Below are 15,877 nucleotides of genomic sequence, written 5' to 3'. Positions count from 1 at the left end.
CAGATATCGAACAGCTGACCGAAATTTTGAGTGAACGGCTCGGTCTTTGTTTTGGTAAATTTGCATGCAAACCATCATCATTTCGTCATCATCATCATCATTTCATTCCATTTTCGCAAATGTTCTTTGTAAAATGTAAATATTAGTGTTTGGTCTCCTGTCATTTGAGCTTTCTTTAAAATGGCTTATATACCCCAATATAGAAAACACAGACGTAGTCCTACGTCAAAAGGTAAAGGAATTTGTTTTTGGATTTACTAGTTAAACAACAATCTATTTGATTTTTCGCGAATAAAATGTGAAAAAAGTGTTTTTGCTTTGTGATAAATAAAAGCTAATAATCGTGCAAGAGCTTGAACTTTTTCATGGGCTGCCGTAATCTAACAAGATTTTTTCTGATTGGAAAATCTCACGGTTTTCACTTCGCCAGACGTGGCCAGACTTTATATCTAGTGAATGTGTGAAGCCCCAAACACAATGTTAGCAGAACGGCAACAGAAACGGCAAATCTGTCAGAAAATATATGCACGGAAGCTTTGAGATACCCACACGAAAAAAATCTTTATAACGAATGTATTTGGCAAAACATATATATTTTTGCCATTGTATATATATAGTTGCCATTTCTGCATGAAATATATACCTAAATGCAATGAAAGCTATGCGCCACTGCATAACATAATCATAACATGAAACTTATACATTTCATGTCAATTGCTCATACACAGAGCAAAAAAAAGTTGGGATTTCTACATTTTCTACATTTCATTTCAAGAGTAAGGAAAAATTGGTATTTTTGAGTGCTATAATGTTTGAATTGAATGCAAAATGTTTGATCTGAATGCTTTTTTCCCAGTGTAAAATTGTTGTTTTCACAGTTAGAACAATCAAAACAAAATTTGTAAAATATTCAAAGTTACTCCCATTTTTATTCTTTCTGGCAACCACGACAACAACTAAAAAAATTAACTGGCAGCCCATGACGATCTGTCAAGTCAGAAATTTGGGATGTTTGTTTATCAAGTTGCACCGCAAAGACCAACACGAGAAATTCAGTCGCCCTTTTGCCGACCGGTCTTCATGCATAATCAAGCATTTTGTGCGATAACGTAAACTAGGAGGACGAGCTCGTTGCTACGTTGAAAATTTCGTAAGTTTGAGGCCATTAACGATATTTAAATGTGAAATTTAATGTTACTCTTGTGTTTTCAGAACGAGTCGAAATCCGACACTACCTCGTCGCACTCAAAAGAACCGGATTATGATGCTACGCTGGAAACGGACCGCGGCAAGCGTTAAATTTTTTTGCTGAAACATACGGAGATTTTGTCCAACTCTTGATCCTATTTCATGCTGTTGACCCCTGCAAAGGAATCATCAAGCAGCCCACCAGCCAATGTGAAGGGCAAACCGAAGAAAGTAGGCGACCGAGGAGAGAAGCAACCCGCCGCGAGCACCATCAGTGGCGACCCGGGAGGGTGAGTAATTTTAATTTTGGTTTTGTACGAAATGCCAACGGCGTATTCAGAGCCCAACCCAACAAGGGGGTTGTAATTCCACTACAGTTTTCTATAAATTTGCACTTGCCAAAAAAACTGAATTTATTTTTTTTGCGTTTTAAGGGGAAAACATTGTTTTTTTTTACATTATTCAACAGTTTGAACTTTTATTATGTTCAGTTGATCAAAATTTTTGCATAGCACGATTTTTTAAATTTTCATGCTTGGGGTTCTTTCACAAATTACGTAACGCTGAAGGGGGAGGGAGGGAGTCAAGCCGTGCATTACGGTCCATACAAAAATATTAAACCTTCCTTACAAAAAGTGTTACGTAGAGGAGGGTGGGGGTCCAAAATCACTAAATTTAGCGTTACATAATTTTGGAAAGAACCCTTGTTCAGTCTTAATTCTTTGAATTCATTCAGAATGTAAGAAAAATAATTTGAATCTTTAATATTTGTTTGCAGCCATCGCCATCGAAAGACGAAACAGGACCAACAACCCATACCTGTTTTATGATGCTGAGTCTTTTCCACCATGCACTACCGATTATGATTTGTTGGAGAACAGCGGAAAAATGGTCATTTTGGAAAACTTGTTGATCAAACTTCAGAGCTGGTCTTCAGTCAGATGACATATTGGATATTTTGGAATATTACTGCTACTGGCGTGGCTATCAGTACTGTCTTCTGGACGGTCGAACCCCCTACGATTGGAACCCTCATATGAATTTACAGGCTATGGATCGTGCTTACAGAATTGGACGGAAGAAACAGGTCCGTGTGTTCCATCTTATCACTGAAAACACCGTCGAAGAGAAGATCGTTGAACGTGCGGAAATCAAGCTCAAACTGCATAAACGGGTCATTAAATAACGGCGTTTAGTGGACAACAAAACCAATGGAGTCAACAAGGATGAAATGTTGAATACCATTCGATTCGGTGGTGCCAATCACGTCTTCCAGTCCAAGGTGACATCAACCGTATTCTGCAGAAAGATGAAGAAAATCCGCAGGCAAACTGCCAAATTGGATAAAATGGGCGAATCTTTACCAATCTTCACTGCGTAGTTTTACCTTGGACACTAAAAACCTCAAAACTAGTTCTGTCCATCAGTTCGCAGGAGAGGATTATCGTGAGCAACAAAAACTGCACGCTCAAGGCTCCTGGATTGAACCACCAAAATGCGAGCGTTAAGCCAACTATGCCGTTGAACTTCAAAGAGGTTCTCCGGGTGGTCGAAACCAAAGTACCCCGGCCTCCGAAGCAACCAATCTTTCAGAACTTCCAGTTTTTCCCATCCTGGCTGTTCGAGCTGTTCGACCAGGAAATCTACCATTATTGTAAAGCGGTCAACTACAAGGTCCCCAAGAACCCGGACCTGGGCATGGAAGCAACTAAGGTCCACCGAGAGGAACAGCGTAAGATCGACAAAGCGGACCCGCACAGCGATGAGGAGCTATTCAAGAAAGTATCGCTGCTTACACAAGGCTTCACCATCTAGAACAAACGAGACTTCAATCAATTTCATCAAGGCCAACGAATTGAAAACATTTCCAATGCATGATTAGGGGTTTCAAATAATCTGAATAATGGCAATGAATGATTTTTATTAGAGATAAAACAATAAAAGTATAAGGTTCATATATATTTCTTTCCTGTTGGGAATACTTTTATACTTCAATTTGTAATCTTAAAAATCAATTTTAAATTCGAAATAGGTATACCTATATATATATATATATGTTTGTGTTTCTTCTTGTTTCTGATATAATAAAAATAAAAATTTTACATGCCACTCCGCTAGAAGCTTGACCGATTTTTCTTGGCACATGCTGCTCCGCGTGGTGGCCCAAATAAGGACAGGGATGATTTTTCGTGCGGTGTCTTCTGCACTCTCATAGTTCTCCTGTTGTGGTATGCAAGCAGCAAGCAAGATCAGTCCGTCGGTAGTTCGAACCACATACTTGAAGGTAACTCAAACCATGTCGCACTTTCTGGCTTTGAGGTTATATACTATAACGGGTCATTTAGCTCAAGCGTAACGATTTTTTGCTCCATCAGAAATGTTTCCAGGTCTAGTAAACATGTCCCGACACCTACCGCACGGCCGTGTTGTTCGTGAACCGGCGACACCGCCACCGACGAGCCTTCATTGTAATCGCCGCCAGGCAAAACATCAGGAAATTAGCTCTTGATGCTGAAAAATAACAAAGTTGGTTACAATAAATATAATGATGCGACTAAATATGATATTACCTGTTTTCTTGGTTCTTATGCTTGTTTTAATGAGAACTATATAAAAACAACAAAAGTTAAACATTTTCTTCACAGCAATTTGGCTGCAGGATGGATATTACTGACGGCTTCTTTTCCATATCACAACCTAATCAAAAATATAAGTTTCGCTTAATACATTTTTGCCATTAGACGAAACTTATACTTTTCATTCAATTCGATAATAATCAATATACACACTCTAGATGAGAATCATTCAGTTTTATTATGGGAATCATATAATGGAAAATAAAAAACATATTTATGAGATGTGTTATTGTTGATAACATAAATTGAACTTAATAAATAAAATAATTGAATTTTTTTACGTGCATTAATGGGTATTTTCGCACCATTTTCAAACAAAAGCGGCATAACTCATTTAATGGGTAAATCGCGTTTACTCATTAATGAGTATATGCACTGAACTTCATAAAATGGGTAAATTTTACACCTGATCCCAAATTGAAAAATGAGTAAAAAAACTCCCATTTATTGTAAATAGAAACATTGAGGTTATGATTTTAAGAATATTAATAGAAACAAAATATTTAAATTTTATTTAACTAAATTTTATTGTTATTTTTCGTATTCCTTAACCGCAACACTTTTATCGAACAGATTACCCGGAAAGCTTTGTGAAAAAAAACTGCAACCAGCGGCTGTTTCAGTTGCAGCATTTGTTTCGTTGGGATTCCTGTGATAACTTTTCTTGTTATTTTCTTCGGACATGGAAACTGGGTATGGAAGCTCGGATGGAAGCGTCATTAGGAAGATTGCACTGTTTTCTAGTGGTGGCGAAAGAAGCTGTAATATTCACTAATCTGAGTAGATATCTGCATCGTTTGGAACCATATATAAACAACCGTCGAGCGACATTTCTGGAAGGTGCTAGACCTCCAGCTGATGACGAGGATCCGCATCTAAGGACATCTATTTTTAAAACGCGTACCGATGAAGCCTGTAAACATACATTGTGTGATAAGCATCGATAAAAGATATTTTAGTTACTAGATAAAGATTGTCGCTTCGGTTCCCTTTGTTCTGCTTCCGAAACATGTGTGGTACATACCTGTCAAATCGTATGGATTTTCCTTCTTTGACATTTAGCTCCCCTATCCTCGCCAGCAAAAGATGTTCCGGACAGCGACGACAGCGACAATCTTTATCTAGTAACTAAAATATCTTTTGCATCGATAAATAAGCGCTTCACAGATTTCCAAACTTACCATTTTTGACTTTGCCTCTTAGACTTGAATTCTACAATCATGATTTTTCCCAAACTGGTATGGTTAATGTTGACCCATTATTTCCACAAGAATCAAAACCCGAACATCCCAGCAAGGAAGGTTACTCTAACTTTAGCATAATGTGCATCTATCCTGTTAGATAGTTACACTAACATTCTCACTAACGGTTAGGGTAAAGTGAGGCTAAAGTTACGCTAGTATGACACACTTTTGTTATACTAATGACACACTGGTGGTATTCGTACCATGGTACAAGTTGTACCACTAGTGTGTCACCTTGTACCATGCTGGTACAACGTGGAAAACCATGGTACAATATGTACTAGGGTATATAACCGTGGTACTTGTACCACCAATGTGTCTTTAGTATTAGGTATGTTTATGATTGGTGCATAATTTCCTCTAACCTGTTACACTCACGTTACATCAACGTTAGATATGTTTTGCTTTGGGCGGTTAGGTAGTTGTTAGGGTAGTTTCGGGTGGGATTTCATGCTCTTTTATTTACATCTAGCTGTCATCCGAGCAAAAAGTGCATGTATTGGCGCGAAATAAATCTAACCAACACAAGTGCATTTTTGCTCCGAATGACAGCTGGATACAAATAAAACTGAATAATTAGAAGAATAATTTAATTTATGTTGAAATCGTGTATTTAAAGTTCAATTTTAATTTTCATTGTGCTGCTTAATTTGTTTGCTAAAGTGCGTGCGCGAAAACGTGATGAGAAAAAAAAGAGATGCACCAAAATGTCGACCGCAACGATCCGTATCCGCCGGTTCATGACCAAGCATCTGCTGAGTCGTAAACATATGATCTCCGACATCCTGCATCCGGATATGGCTTGGGTCCCGAAGAAGGAAATCCGTGACAAGTTGGCAGCCATGCACAAAACCACTCCCGATGTAGTGTTCGTGTTCGGATTCCAGCTTTGTGATGGTAAGTCGACCGGCTTTGTGCTGATCTGCTACATACCAAGAAGTACCAAGAACCCAAGCACCGATCGGGACGCCGAGAGGAAGATGATCCGCAATGAACGCAAGAACCGTATGAAGGTGTGCTGTACCAAGAAGGCCAAGGTCGGATAGGCAGTATAGAAGTAAGCGAGTTGCTTGGAGTTGTGTTTACACTCCGTCGAATTAAATGGAAATATAAAGCTCTTAATCTAAATTAAATTTATGATTCTATTTTTATCAAGAAATTGTTCCAGGGAACCTTCCTTGAATTCTCCTGGGACTACATCGTGTCTTCCTGTAGGGATGCTTCTACACAGAAAGAAAAATCATTCATCAAATCAAAAAATACGTTGGTTAAAATAAAAAGTTGCGTTGGTTCTTTTTCGTAGAGAGTTCCGTATGCTTATGAAAAAAGTACAAACACTTTTGTTACATCCATGTTTCAAAAGTGGTTTGTGGCTCTGAAAAAAAAGTACAAAACTTTTAAAATAATATGGTGGAACTGTCAAATCAAAATAGTCGCATTTGGCTGTTACTGTTACTGAATTAAAAGTTTATTATTTTTAATTTGAAATTAAGATTTATTTTCCCCTAAAAAGTTTTTCCCATTCCTCTATTCATGATTTCTTTTGGAATTTAAATAAATTTATTTTAAAATTTGTTTCATTTTACGTATATTTTAAACTTATTATTTACTAAACTTGGGTTGGTTTGAATCCTCACACATCACAAGATGTCCTCGAAAGGTCGTGTTGATCATCTTCTAGGCTTCAACAAGTGACTCCAGCCACTTTTGGAGTTGAATTTTTTAACAAAACAGTGTTTCTGCCAGTCAAAATGCCGATCCGAATCTGTAAGAAAAAAAGAAAGTCTCGTATAAGGATCGTCATGATGTATCCTGATTTAAATCAGTACCCAACTCCTTTCACGCTACATATGCGCCGGAATTGGGTGCCGATGTTCTGTGGTAAGAATCAGTACACACTGATACCCGGTACCGAGCCGGTACTGAACCATTTCGAAAAAATAAAAAAATATTACTTACCTGTTGATTCCATCATAAATATAAGTTTCACACAATAATAATCAATTACTATCCACCACACAATCGGAAGCAATGTCCGTGGCGGCTGGCTTCATCGTCCTCACTGCTGTTTTGTTTTTATTGTCGTTGTCACGAGAAGGATAGATGAGATAAATAGCATGACGTCTTCTTTCCTTTTCGTTTGGTGTGTTGACAGTAAAACAATTTTAATGTTGAATGTGTGAACTTTTAATTTATCATTAGGAACCGAGGAAAAATAACTTTCAAATGAAAAAGATATTTTCAATGAGGCTAATTTAATTTTTAATTTTAAGAAAACTTAGCACTTTTCAAGAAGAAAGTGCAAAACATTCTGTTAAACCATGTTTGTTTTTTGTGTGTATGATTGGGGAATCAATTTAGAAATCTCTTCGTAGGTTTGTATAAAGATTTCATCGTGAATTTCTACGAGATTCTCTCGGTAATTCTTCTGCAAATCACTTTATAAAATCCTTTAACAATTCCATTGTTTTCTCTTCAAGAACTTCTTGCATGATTTAAACAGAAATACCTCTGGTAGTTCCTTCAAGCAAAGATCCCACAATTCCGGTTGTACTCTAAAAAATCCTAGACCTTAGCTCGAGTGTTAAGAAATTCTTTTGGGAATTCTTTCAGGAGTTCCGCCAGAAGTACCTCCGAAAATTCACCTGGGAATTCCTCCAGAAGCTCCTCTGCGAATTCTTCTAGGAGTTCCTCTGTAAATTCATCTAGGAGTATGATAATTTCTCCAGGGGACCCACTGCTCCAGCAGCTCATCTAATTCTCCCAGAAACACATTTGAGAAGTTCCTCACGAAATTCCTCCAGGAGCTCTTCTGGGAATTCTTCCAGGAGTTCTTCTGATAATTAATCCTCCTGAAAATTGCCCCAGAAGCTTATTTGGAAATTCCTCCAGGAGTTACTCTAAGGATTGCTCCGAAAATTCAGCTGGGAATTCCTCCAGAAGTTCCTCTGCGATTTCTTCCAGGAGTTCCTCTGTAAATTCATCTAGGAATTAATAAGTTAATTTCTCCAGGGACCCACTGCGCCAGCAGCTCATCTAGAAATTCTCCCTAGTTTGGGAAACAAAGTCAGAAACTAGTTTGGGAATTCCAGGAGTACCTCTAGAAATTTATCTGGGGGTTTCCTTTAGATATTAATGGGGGAATTCCACCAGGAGCTCCTATGGGCATTCCTTCAGGCGGTTCCAGAACTTCCTCTAGGAGTTTTTATAGGAATTCCTCTAGCAATTCCACTGGAAACTGCTCTGAAAATTCTTCCAGGAGTTCCACGGGAATTTCTGCAGGAGTTTCTTTGGGAATTGCTCCAGGAGTTACTCTGAAAAATCTTTCAGAAGTTCCACTGGGAGTTCGACCAGAAGTTTCTCTGGGAATTTCACCGGAAATTTATCAGGGAATTCCTCCAATAGTTCTTCTGGCAATTGCTGAAGAAACTCATTTGGGAATTCCTCCATGAGTTTCTCCAAAAGTTACTAAAAGAAATTCCTGCATGAGTCTTTCTGGGAACTACTTCAGAAGTTACTCTGACAAAATTCTTCCAGGGAGTAGTAGTAAAATTCTTTCTCTGGGAGTTACGCTAGAAGTTCTTCTGATAATTCTTCCAGGAGATTCTGTGGGAGTTGCTCTAGAGTCTTATTTGGGAATTTCATTAGGAGTTCCTCTAGAAATTTATTTGGAAGTTCCTCCAGAAAATAATCTGAGAATTCTTCCAGGAATTACTCTGAAAATTATTCCAGGAATTCCTCTAAGTGTTCCTCGAGAAATTCCTCCAAAAGTTCCTGTGGAAATTGCTTCAAGAGTTCCTCTGAGAATTTCTTCAGAAGTTTATATAGGTATTCCTCCAGTAGTTACTCTGAAAATTCTTCCAAGAGTGCCTCTGGGAGTTCCGCTAGGAGTTCCACCAGAAATTTATCTGGAAATTCCTTCAGGAGTTCCTCTGGGAATTGGACCAGGAACTCATTTGAGAATTACTCCAGGAGTTCCCCTAGAAATGTGTCTGGGAATTCCTCCAGAAATACATCGAGGAATTCCTCCATGAGTTCCTGTACAAATTCCTCCAAAAGTTACTCAGGGAATTCCTCCATGAGTATCTGTGTGACTTCCTTCAGGAATTGTGAGAAAAATACTTCTGTGAATTCCTCCAGAAGCTTCTATAAAAATTCTTCCAGAAGTTTCTCTGTTTATACCACCAGGAGTTCTGCTGGAAATTTCCTCAGGAGTTCCTCTGGAAATTCTTTCGGAAGTTTCTCTGGGAGTTCCTCAGGGAATTCTTCCAGAAGTTTCTCCGATTATTCCTCCCGGAGTTTTGCTGGGAATTCTTCCAAAAATTTCTCTAAAATTTCCTCCAGGAGTATCAGTGAGAATTCTTAGAGAAGTTCCACTGGGAATTCTTCCAGAAGTTCCTCTAGGATTTTCTTTAGCAGATGCTTTGGGAATTCCGCCAGGAGATCCTAAGGAAATTCCACTAGGAGATCGCCAGGAGATATTTTTTAGAATTCTTTCGAAAGTTTTTTTTGAGAATACCTCCACGAGTATTACTGGGAATTCCTCCAGGAGGTTCTCTGATTATTCCTCCAGAAGTTCCGCTGGGAATTCTTTCGGAAGTTTCTCTGGGAACTCTCTAGGAATTCCCCCAAGAGTTCTTCTGGGAATTCTTGCAGAAGTATCTCTGATTATTCCTCCAGGAGTTCTGCTGGGAACTCCCACAGGAGTTCCTATGGCAATTCTTTCGGAAGTTTCTCTGGGAATTCCTCCAGGAGTTCCTCTGAGAATTCCTCCAGGAGCTTCTCTGATTATTCCGTCAGAATTTCCGCTGGGGATTCTCCCAATAGTTCCTCTGGGAAATCTTTCAGAAGATTCTCTGATAATTCCTTCAGGAGTTCCACTGAGAATTCCCTTAGGAGTTTCTCTGGAAATTACACCAGGGGTTTTTCCGAGAATTCCTCCAGGAGTTCCTCTGGGAATTCTTCCCGAAGTTTCCTTAATTATTCCTCCAGGAGTTTTGGTGGGAATTCTTACAGGAGTTCCTCTGGAAATTCATTCAGTTTTTCTGGGAATTCCTCCAGGAGTTCCACTAAGAATTCCCCTAGGAGTTTCTCTGTGAATTCCACCAGGAGTTCTGCTGGAAATTTCCCTAGGAGTTCCTCTTGAAATTCTCTCGGAAATTTCTCTGGGAGTTCCTCAGGAAATTTTTCCAGAAGTTTCTCTGATTATTCTTTCAGGAGTTCCCCTGGGAATTCTTTCAAAAATTTCTATAAGAATTCCTCCAGGAGTATCACTGGGAATTCTTCGAGGAACTCCACTGGGAATTCTTCCAGAAGTTCCTCTAAGATTTTCTCCACCAGATGCTTTGGGAATTTTGCCAGGAGGTCCTAAGGGAATTCTTCCAGGTGATATTTTGAGAGATTTATCGGAAGTTTCTTACAGGAGTTCCTTTGGGAATTACTCCAGGAGGTTCTCTGATTATTCCTCCAAGTGTTCCGCTGGGAATTCCCAGAGGAGTTCCTCTGAGAATTCTTTCGGAAGTTTCTCTGGGAACTCTGGGAACTTGGAATTCCCCCAAGAGTTCTTCTGGGAGTTCTTCCAGAAGTATCTTTGATTCTTCCTCCAGGAGTTCTGCTGGGAACTTCCTCAAGAGTTCCTCTGGAAATTCTTTCGGAAGTTTCTCTGGGAATTCTTTAGGGGTTCCTCTGGGTATTCCTCCAAGAGCTTCTCTGATTATTCCTCCAGAAGATCCGCTGGGAATTCCCCCAGGAGTTCTTCTGGGAATTCTTCCAGAAGTTATTCTGAGAACTCCTCCAGGAGTTCTTCTTAGAATTCCCCCAGGAGTTTCCCTGGGAATTCCACCAGGAGTTTCACTGAGAATTATTCGAAGAGTTCCACTGTGAATTCGTCAAAAATTCCTCTAGGAATTCCACCAGTGACTCCTCTGGAATTTCCTCCATCACATGCTTTGGGAATCCCGCCAGGAGATCCGCAAAGAATTATTCCAGGAGATCTTCTGAAAATTCTTTCGGAAGTTTCGCAGGTAATACCTCCATTTCCGGAGGAATTCCTGGAGGATTTCCGGAGGAATTCCTGGAGCATTCCGGAGGAATTCCTGGAGGAACTTCCGGAGGAATTTCTAGAAGAACTTCCGAAGCAATTCCTGGAGGAACTTCCGGAGGAATTCCTGGAGGAACTTCCGAAGGAATTCCTGGAGAAACTTACGGAGGAATTCCTGGAGGAACTTTCGGAGGAATTCCGGGAGGAACTTCCGGAGGAATTCCTGGAGGAGCTTCCGAAGGGATTCCTAGAGGAACTTCCGAAGGAATTCCTAGAGGAACTTCCGAAGGAATTCCTAGAGGAACTTCCGAAGGAATTCCTAGAGAAACCTCCGAAGAAATTCCTAGAGGAACTTCCGGAGGAATTCCTAGAGGAACTTCCGGAGGAATTCCTAGAGGGACTTCTGGAGGAATTCCTGGAGGAACTTCCGGAGGAATTCCTGGAGGAACTTCCGGAAGAATTTCTGGAGGAACTTCCGGAGGAATTCCTGGAGGAACATCCGGAGGAATTCTTGGAGGAACTTCCGGAGGAATTTCTGGAGGAACTTCCGGAGGGATTCCTGGAGGATCTTCCGGAGGAATTCCTGGAGGAACTTCCGGAGGAATTCCTGGAGGAGCTTTGGGAGGAATTCCTAGAGGAACTTCCGAAGGAATTTCTAGAGGAACTTCCGAAGGAATTCCTAGAGGAAATTCCTAAAGAATTCCTAGTGGAAATTCCGAGGGAATTCACAGAGGAAATTCCGAGGGAATTCACAGAGAAATTTCCGGAGGAATTTCTGGAGGAACTTGTGAAGGAATTCCCAGAGGAAATTGTGAAGGAATTCCTAGAGGAACTTCCGGAGGAATTACTAGAGGAACTTCCGAAGGAATTCCTGGAGGAACTTCCGAAGGAATTCCTGGAGGAACTTCCGAAAGAAGGAATTCTTGGAGGATCCTCCGAAGGAATTCCTAGAGGCACTTCCGAAGGAATTCCTAGAGGAACTTCCGAAGGAATTCCTAGAAAAAATTCCGAAGGAATTCCTAGAGGAATTTCCTAGAGGAATTTCCTAGAGGAATTTCCTAGGGAATTCCTAGAGGAACTTCCGAAGGAATTCCTGGAGGAACTTCCGAAGGAATTCCTGGAGGAACTTCCGAAGGAATTGCTGAACTTCTGAAAATTAAAATTAAATTAAAATTAAATTAAAATTAAATTAAAATTAAATTAAAATTAAATTAAAATTAAATTAAAATTAAATTAAAATTAAATTAAAATTAAATTAAAATTAAATTAAAATTAAATTAAAATTAAATTAAAATTAAATTAAAATTAAATTAAAATTAAATTAAAATTAAATTAAAATTAAATTAAAATTAAATTAAAATTAAATTAAAATTAAATTAAAATTAAATTAAAATTAAATTAAAATTAAATTAAAATTAAATTAAAATTAAATTAAAATTAAATTAAAATTAAATTAAAATTAAATTAAAATTAAATTAAAATTAAATTAAAATTAAATTAAAATTAAATTAAAATTAAATTAAAATTAAATTAAAATTAAATTAAAATTAAATTAAAATTAAATTAAAATTAAATTAAAATTAAATTAAAATTAAATTAAAATTAAATTAAAATTAAATTAAAATTAAATTAAAATTAAATTAAAATTAAATTAAAATTAAATTAAAATTAAATTAAAATTAAATTAAAATTAAATTAAAATTAAATTAAAATTAAATTAAAATTAAATTAAAATTAAATTAAAATTAAATTAAAATTAAATTAAAATTAAATTAAAATTAAATTAAAATTAAATTAAAATTAAATTAAAATTAAATTAAAATTAAATTAAAATTAAAATTAAAATTAAATTAAAATTAAATTAAAATTAAATTAAAATTAAATTAAAATTAAATTAAAATTAAATTAAAATTAAATTAAAATTAAATTAAAATTAAATTAAAATTAAATTAAAATTAAATTAAAATTAAATTAAAATTAAATTAAAATTAAATTAAAATTAAATTAAAATTAAATTAAAATTAAATTAAAATTAAATTAAAATTAAATTAAAATTAAATTAAAATTAAATTAAAATTAAATTAAAATTAAATTAAAATTAAATTAAAATTAAATTAAAATTAAATTAAAATTAAATTAAAATTAAATTAAAATTAAATTAAAATTAAATTAAAATTAAATTAAAATTAAATTAAAATTAAATTAAAATTAAATTAAAATTAAATTAAAATTAAATTAAAATTAAATTAAAATTAAATTAAAATTAAATTAAAATTAAATTAAAATTAAATTAAAATTAAATTAAAATTAAATTAAAGTTATACCTACTGAATTGAATTAAAACTAAATAAACTTCTAAGGCACAACATGCTTCAAGTCATCTTCAGCCAGTGCAAAATCCTTGCGCTGGTACCGTTAAGAACTGTTTTGTGCGACTGAAATTGTGCCAATGTGTGGTTGCAACACACATTGCATTTTAAGACGTGTAGAAAGGCTTCTGTCCAACGACCTGAGATCCTTCCCATCCAACAACAAAACTGCTAACTAAACTAAAACTTTCCTGCGTATCTAGGGTGTATCCAACTTCCGGTACTGTTTTTTCGTCAGTCAGCTCGTCGCCAGAATCGTGGTTTCTCAGGTTCCAAACAGCGTAACCTAGAAAATAAAAAAGAATTCCAGCTTGAGACAACATACCATGTAATTACACACCAAAAATCACAGGAATAAATCTTGGAAATCATGGAGTAAATCACAGAGGAATTCCTAAGTGTTGCCTGTAATTGCTTATCTGTCCCATATAAATAGGAAACTCAGCAAACATGGGACAGATATGCGATTACAGGCAGTGTAGATAAGGTTAATGAATGATCTCAATCCTCTTCAATCAATTCACACAAAGCCACCACTTACCGGAATGGATTTGTATTCTTTTCCAACTTTTCCACTTCGGTGCACTGACGCTGTTCGTCGCATTGCTTTCGCTCCTGTCCTCCGAGGTGCGGTCCGGCGAGGATGCAGTGCGATACACGGGACCACTGTGGCCGTATAACATCGGACTCGTTTCCGCCTTGCGATCATCCAGCTTCCGTATCAGCACATCGTCAGCATCGCGATCGATTTCCTTCAAGATGTCCGCTGTTTTCATCTCTCGCAACTTGATATGCGACAGAGACCACACTTTGATGGATGAATCGGAAAAGCCTATGGCAATAAGACTGGAGTCTTCGCAAATCTCTGCGCTGTTGAGATAAAAAAAAAAGTTTTATCAACCGATTCAGAATTGTACTTCAATAAGTAGTACTGACAGTAAAAGCACAATGCATCAAATTGGGGGCCAGCTGCGAAAATGGCGAGTATTTTCAATGTTTTAAATGCATATGATTAACAATCTATCATTTCTATTTTCTTTTCTTTAATTTGTTAATAATTTCAGAACCGAATTTTTAAAGGACAAATAGCTTCTTGATTAAAATCTAACAATTAAAATGTTACATTTTCATCAATCAAACTTACCAAGTAACTGTATAATTCGCGTTAAGCAGCGTGTACATGCAGATGGGCGGCAAACAGTCTGGTCCCAGATTGACCCTCTTGGAAGCCTCCCTCAGGGCCTTAATCTTTTCCACCTTGTCTACGTCCTTCAACTTGGGCAAAGGAATTTGATCCTGCGGCGGTGCATTGGGATCGGATTTCGATTTCTTCGAAAACAGATGATCCTTTTTTGGCCTCTCCTTTTTAGGCTTATCTGGAGCATTCGGATCCATGTCGTTATCTTCTTCAGGGGGAGTTTGAACTAGGGTCTGAACATCCGGTTCCTTCAACAAGCCATAGTAAACCTTCACTTTGTTGACGAGTGTTTTGGCCTCGCCAATCATCACACCGGAAGTGGCATCACACTGGGCCTACGAGCAACTCCATCGTACAGGTCGGAGAACAGATGTTTGTTTGTACAGATGAGTGTCATGTACGAATTTTCGTAAATATCCGGATCACCTTCATTTTTGTAAGCAGCTAATACACTGTTCACGTCCGCCTCCCCAGCAGCATATTCCGGAATATCCGACAAACAAGCTTCTCTCTTTAGAATGTCTTCCGTTCCCTACAAGCCATAAACAGACGTAAACAATCAAGTTTGGAGTTTCATTTCTAATCTAACATCGTCTAGCCACTTTCACGAGTTACTGAAAATAAATCACCAACAAACATTCTCGCTCGGCTTCTTCACCGTATGTTCGCTTCCGCCTCTTGCAGGGCTAAAACAATTCCAGAAGGTAGTACACTTTCCCTAGCTATTCGGACCAAATCTTACCACTTTATTGATGATGGTAGCCTTGCTGAGTGTTTAATAATTCTGTTGAGATGATCGGGAACGGGAACCGCGAGAAACAAACACTTGAAAACTGTTTTTTTTTAACGCTCGTGTAGTCAGATGCCGGCCGGCAGAGAAAATTGAAAAGAACTGTCAAAGTAGAATAGAAAATTAGAATCAGCATAAAATCATAAAAATGGTTATGTTTTTGAGCCGTAGCATAAATAACATACCCTAACCAGTGTCTAACATCTCACAGATTGGTTGCTGGGATGGGAGAAAAATACCCTTTTTTGTTTACAAAAAATGTACCCGTTTTTTGACATCTCGGAATTGAATAAAAAAATGGGTACTTGATGCCCATTTAATGGGTAATTTCAAATGTCCGTGATGGACTAACTCAAGACAAAATTTTCAAAACGACTTATCTGCTTTTGTAAACAAAAATTCAAACGACGAT

General features: G+C 37.2%; 2 protein-coding genes and 1 pseudogene across 4 annotated transcripts; 2 read left to right on the top strand and 1 right to left on the bottom strand.

Moving 5' to 3' along the window:
- The first annotated feature begins 979 nt into the window (after positions 1–979).
- Positions 980–3,608, top strand: LOC134209369 (chromatin-remodeling complex ATPase chain Iswi-like; annotated as a pseudogene).
- A 1,924-nt stretch (positions 3,609–5,532) lies between these two features.
- On the top strand, positions 5,533–6,288 carry LOC134215462 (small ribosomal subunit protein eS24-like). Its single transcript, XM_062694650.1, has one exon. The coding sequence runs from the start codon at positions 5,776–5,778 to the stop codon at positions 6,112–6,114; it is 339 nt and encodes a 112-aa protein (XP_062550634.1). The 5' UTR covers positions 5,533–5,775; the 3' UTR covers positions 6,115–6,288.
- A 7,185-nt stretch (positions 6,289–13,473) lies between these two features.
- On the bottom strand, positions 13,474–15,649 carry LOC134215461 (transcription initiation factor TFIID subunit 5-like). Of its 3 annotated transcripts, XM_062694649.1 has the most exons (5): positions 15,418–15,649; positions 15,265–15,361; positions 14,622–15,207; positions 14,019–14,347; positions 13,474–13,763 (listed from the first exon to the last, which is right to left on the bottom strand). In XM_062694649.1, exons 3-5 carry the CDS (start codon positions 14,981–14,983, stop codon positions 13,585–13,587), a joined length of 870 nt encoding a protein of 289 aa, XP_062550633.1. In that variant the 5' UTR covers positions 14,984–15,207; positions 15,265–15,361; positions 15,418–15,649; the 3' UTR covers positions 13,474–13,584. The 3 variants fall into 3 exon arrangements, with proteins under 3 accessions (XP_062550633.1, XP_062550632.1, XP_062550631.1); XM_062694648.1 differs by having other exon boundaries at positions 14,622–15,361; XM_062694647.1 differs by having other exon boundaries at positions 14,622–15,649.
- Positions 15,650–15,877: the final 228 nt, after the last annotated feature.

The sequence above is a fragment of the Armigeres subalbatus genome, chromosome 2 (assembly GCF_024139115.2).
Source record: "Armigeres subalbatus isolate Guangzhou_Male chromosome 2, GZ_Asu_2, whole genome shotgun sequence".
Taxonomy (NCBI): domain Eukaryota; kingdom Metazoa; phylum Arthropoda; class Insecta; order Diptera; family Culicidae; genus Armigeres; species Armigeres subalbatus.
This window is presented reverse-complemented; position numbering and strand designations above follow the sequence as displayed.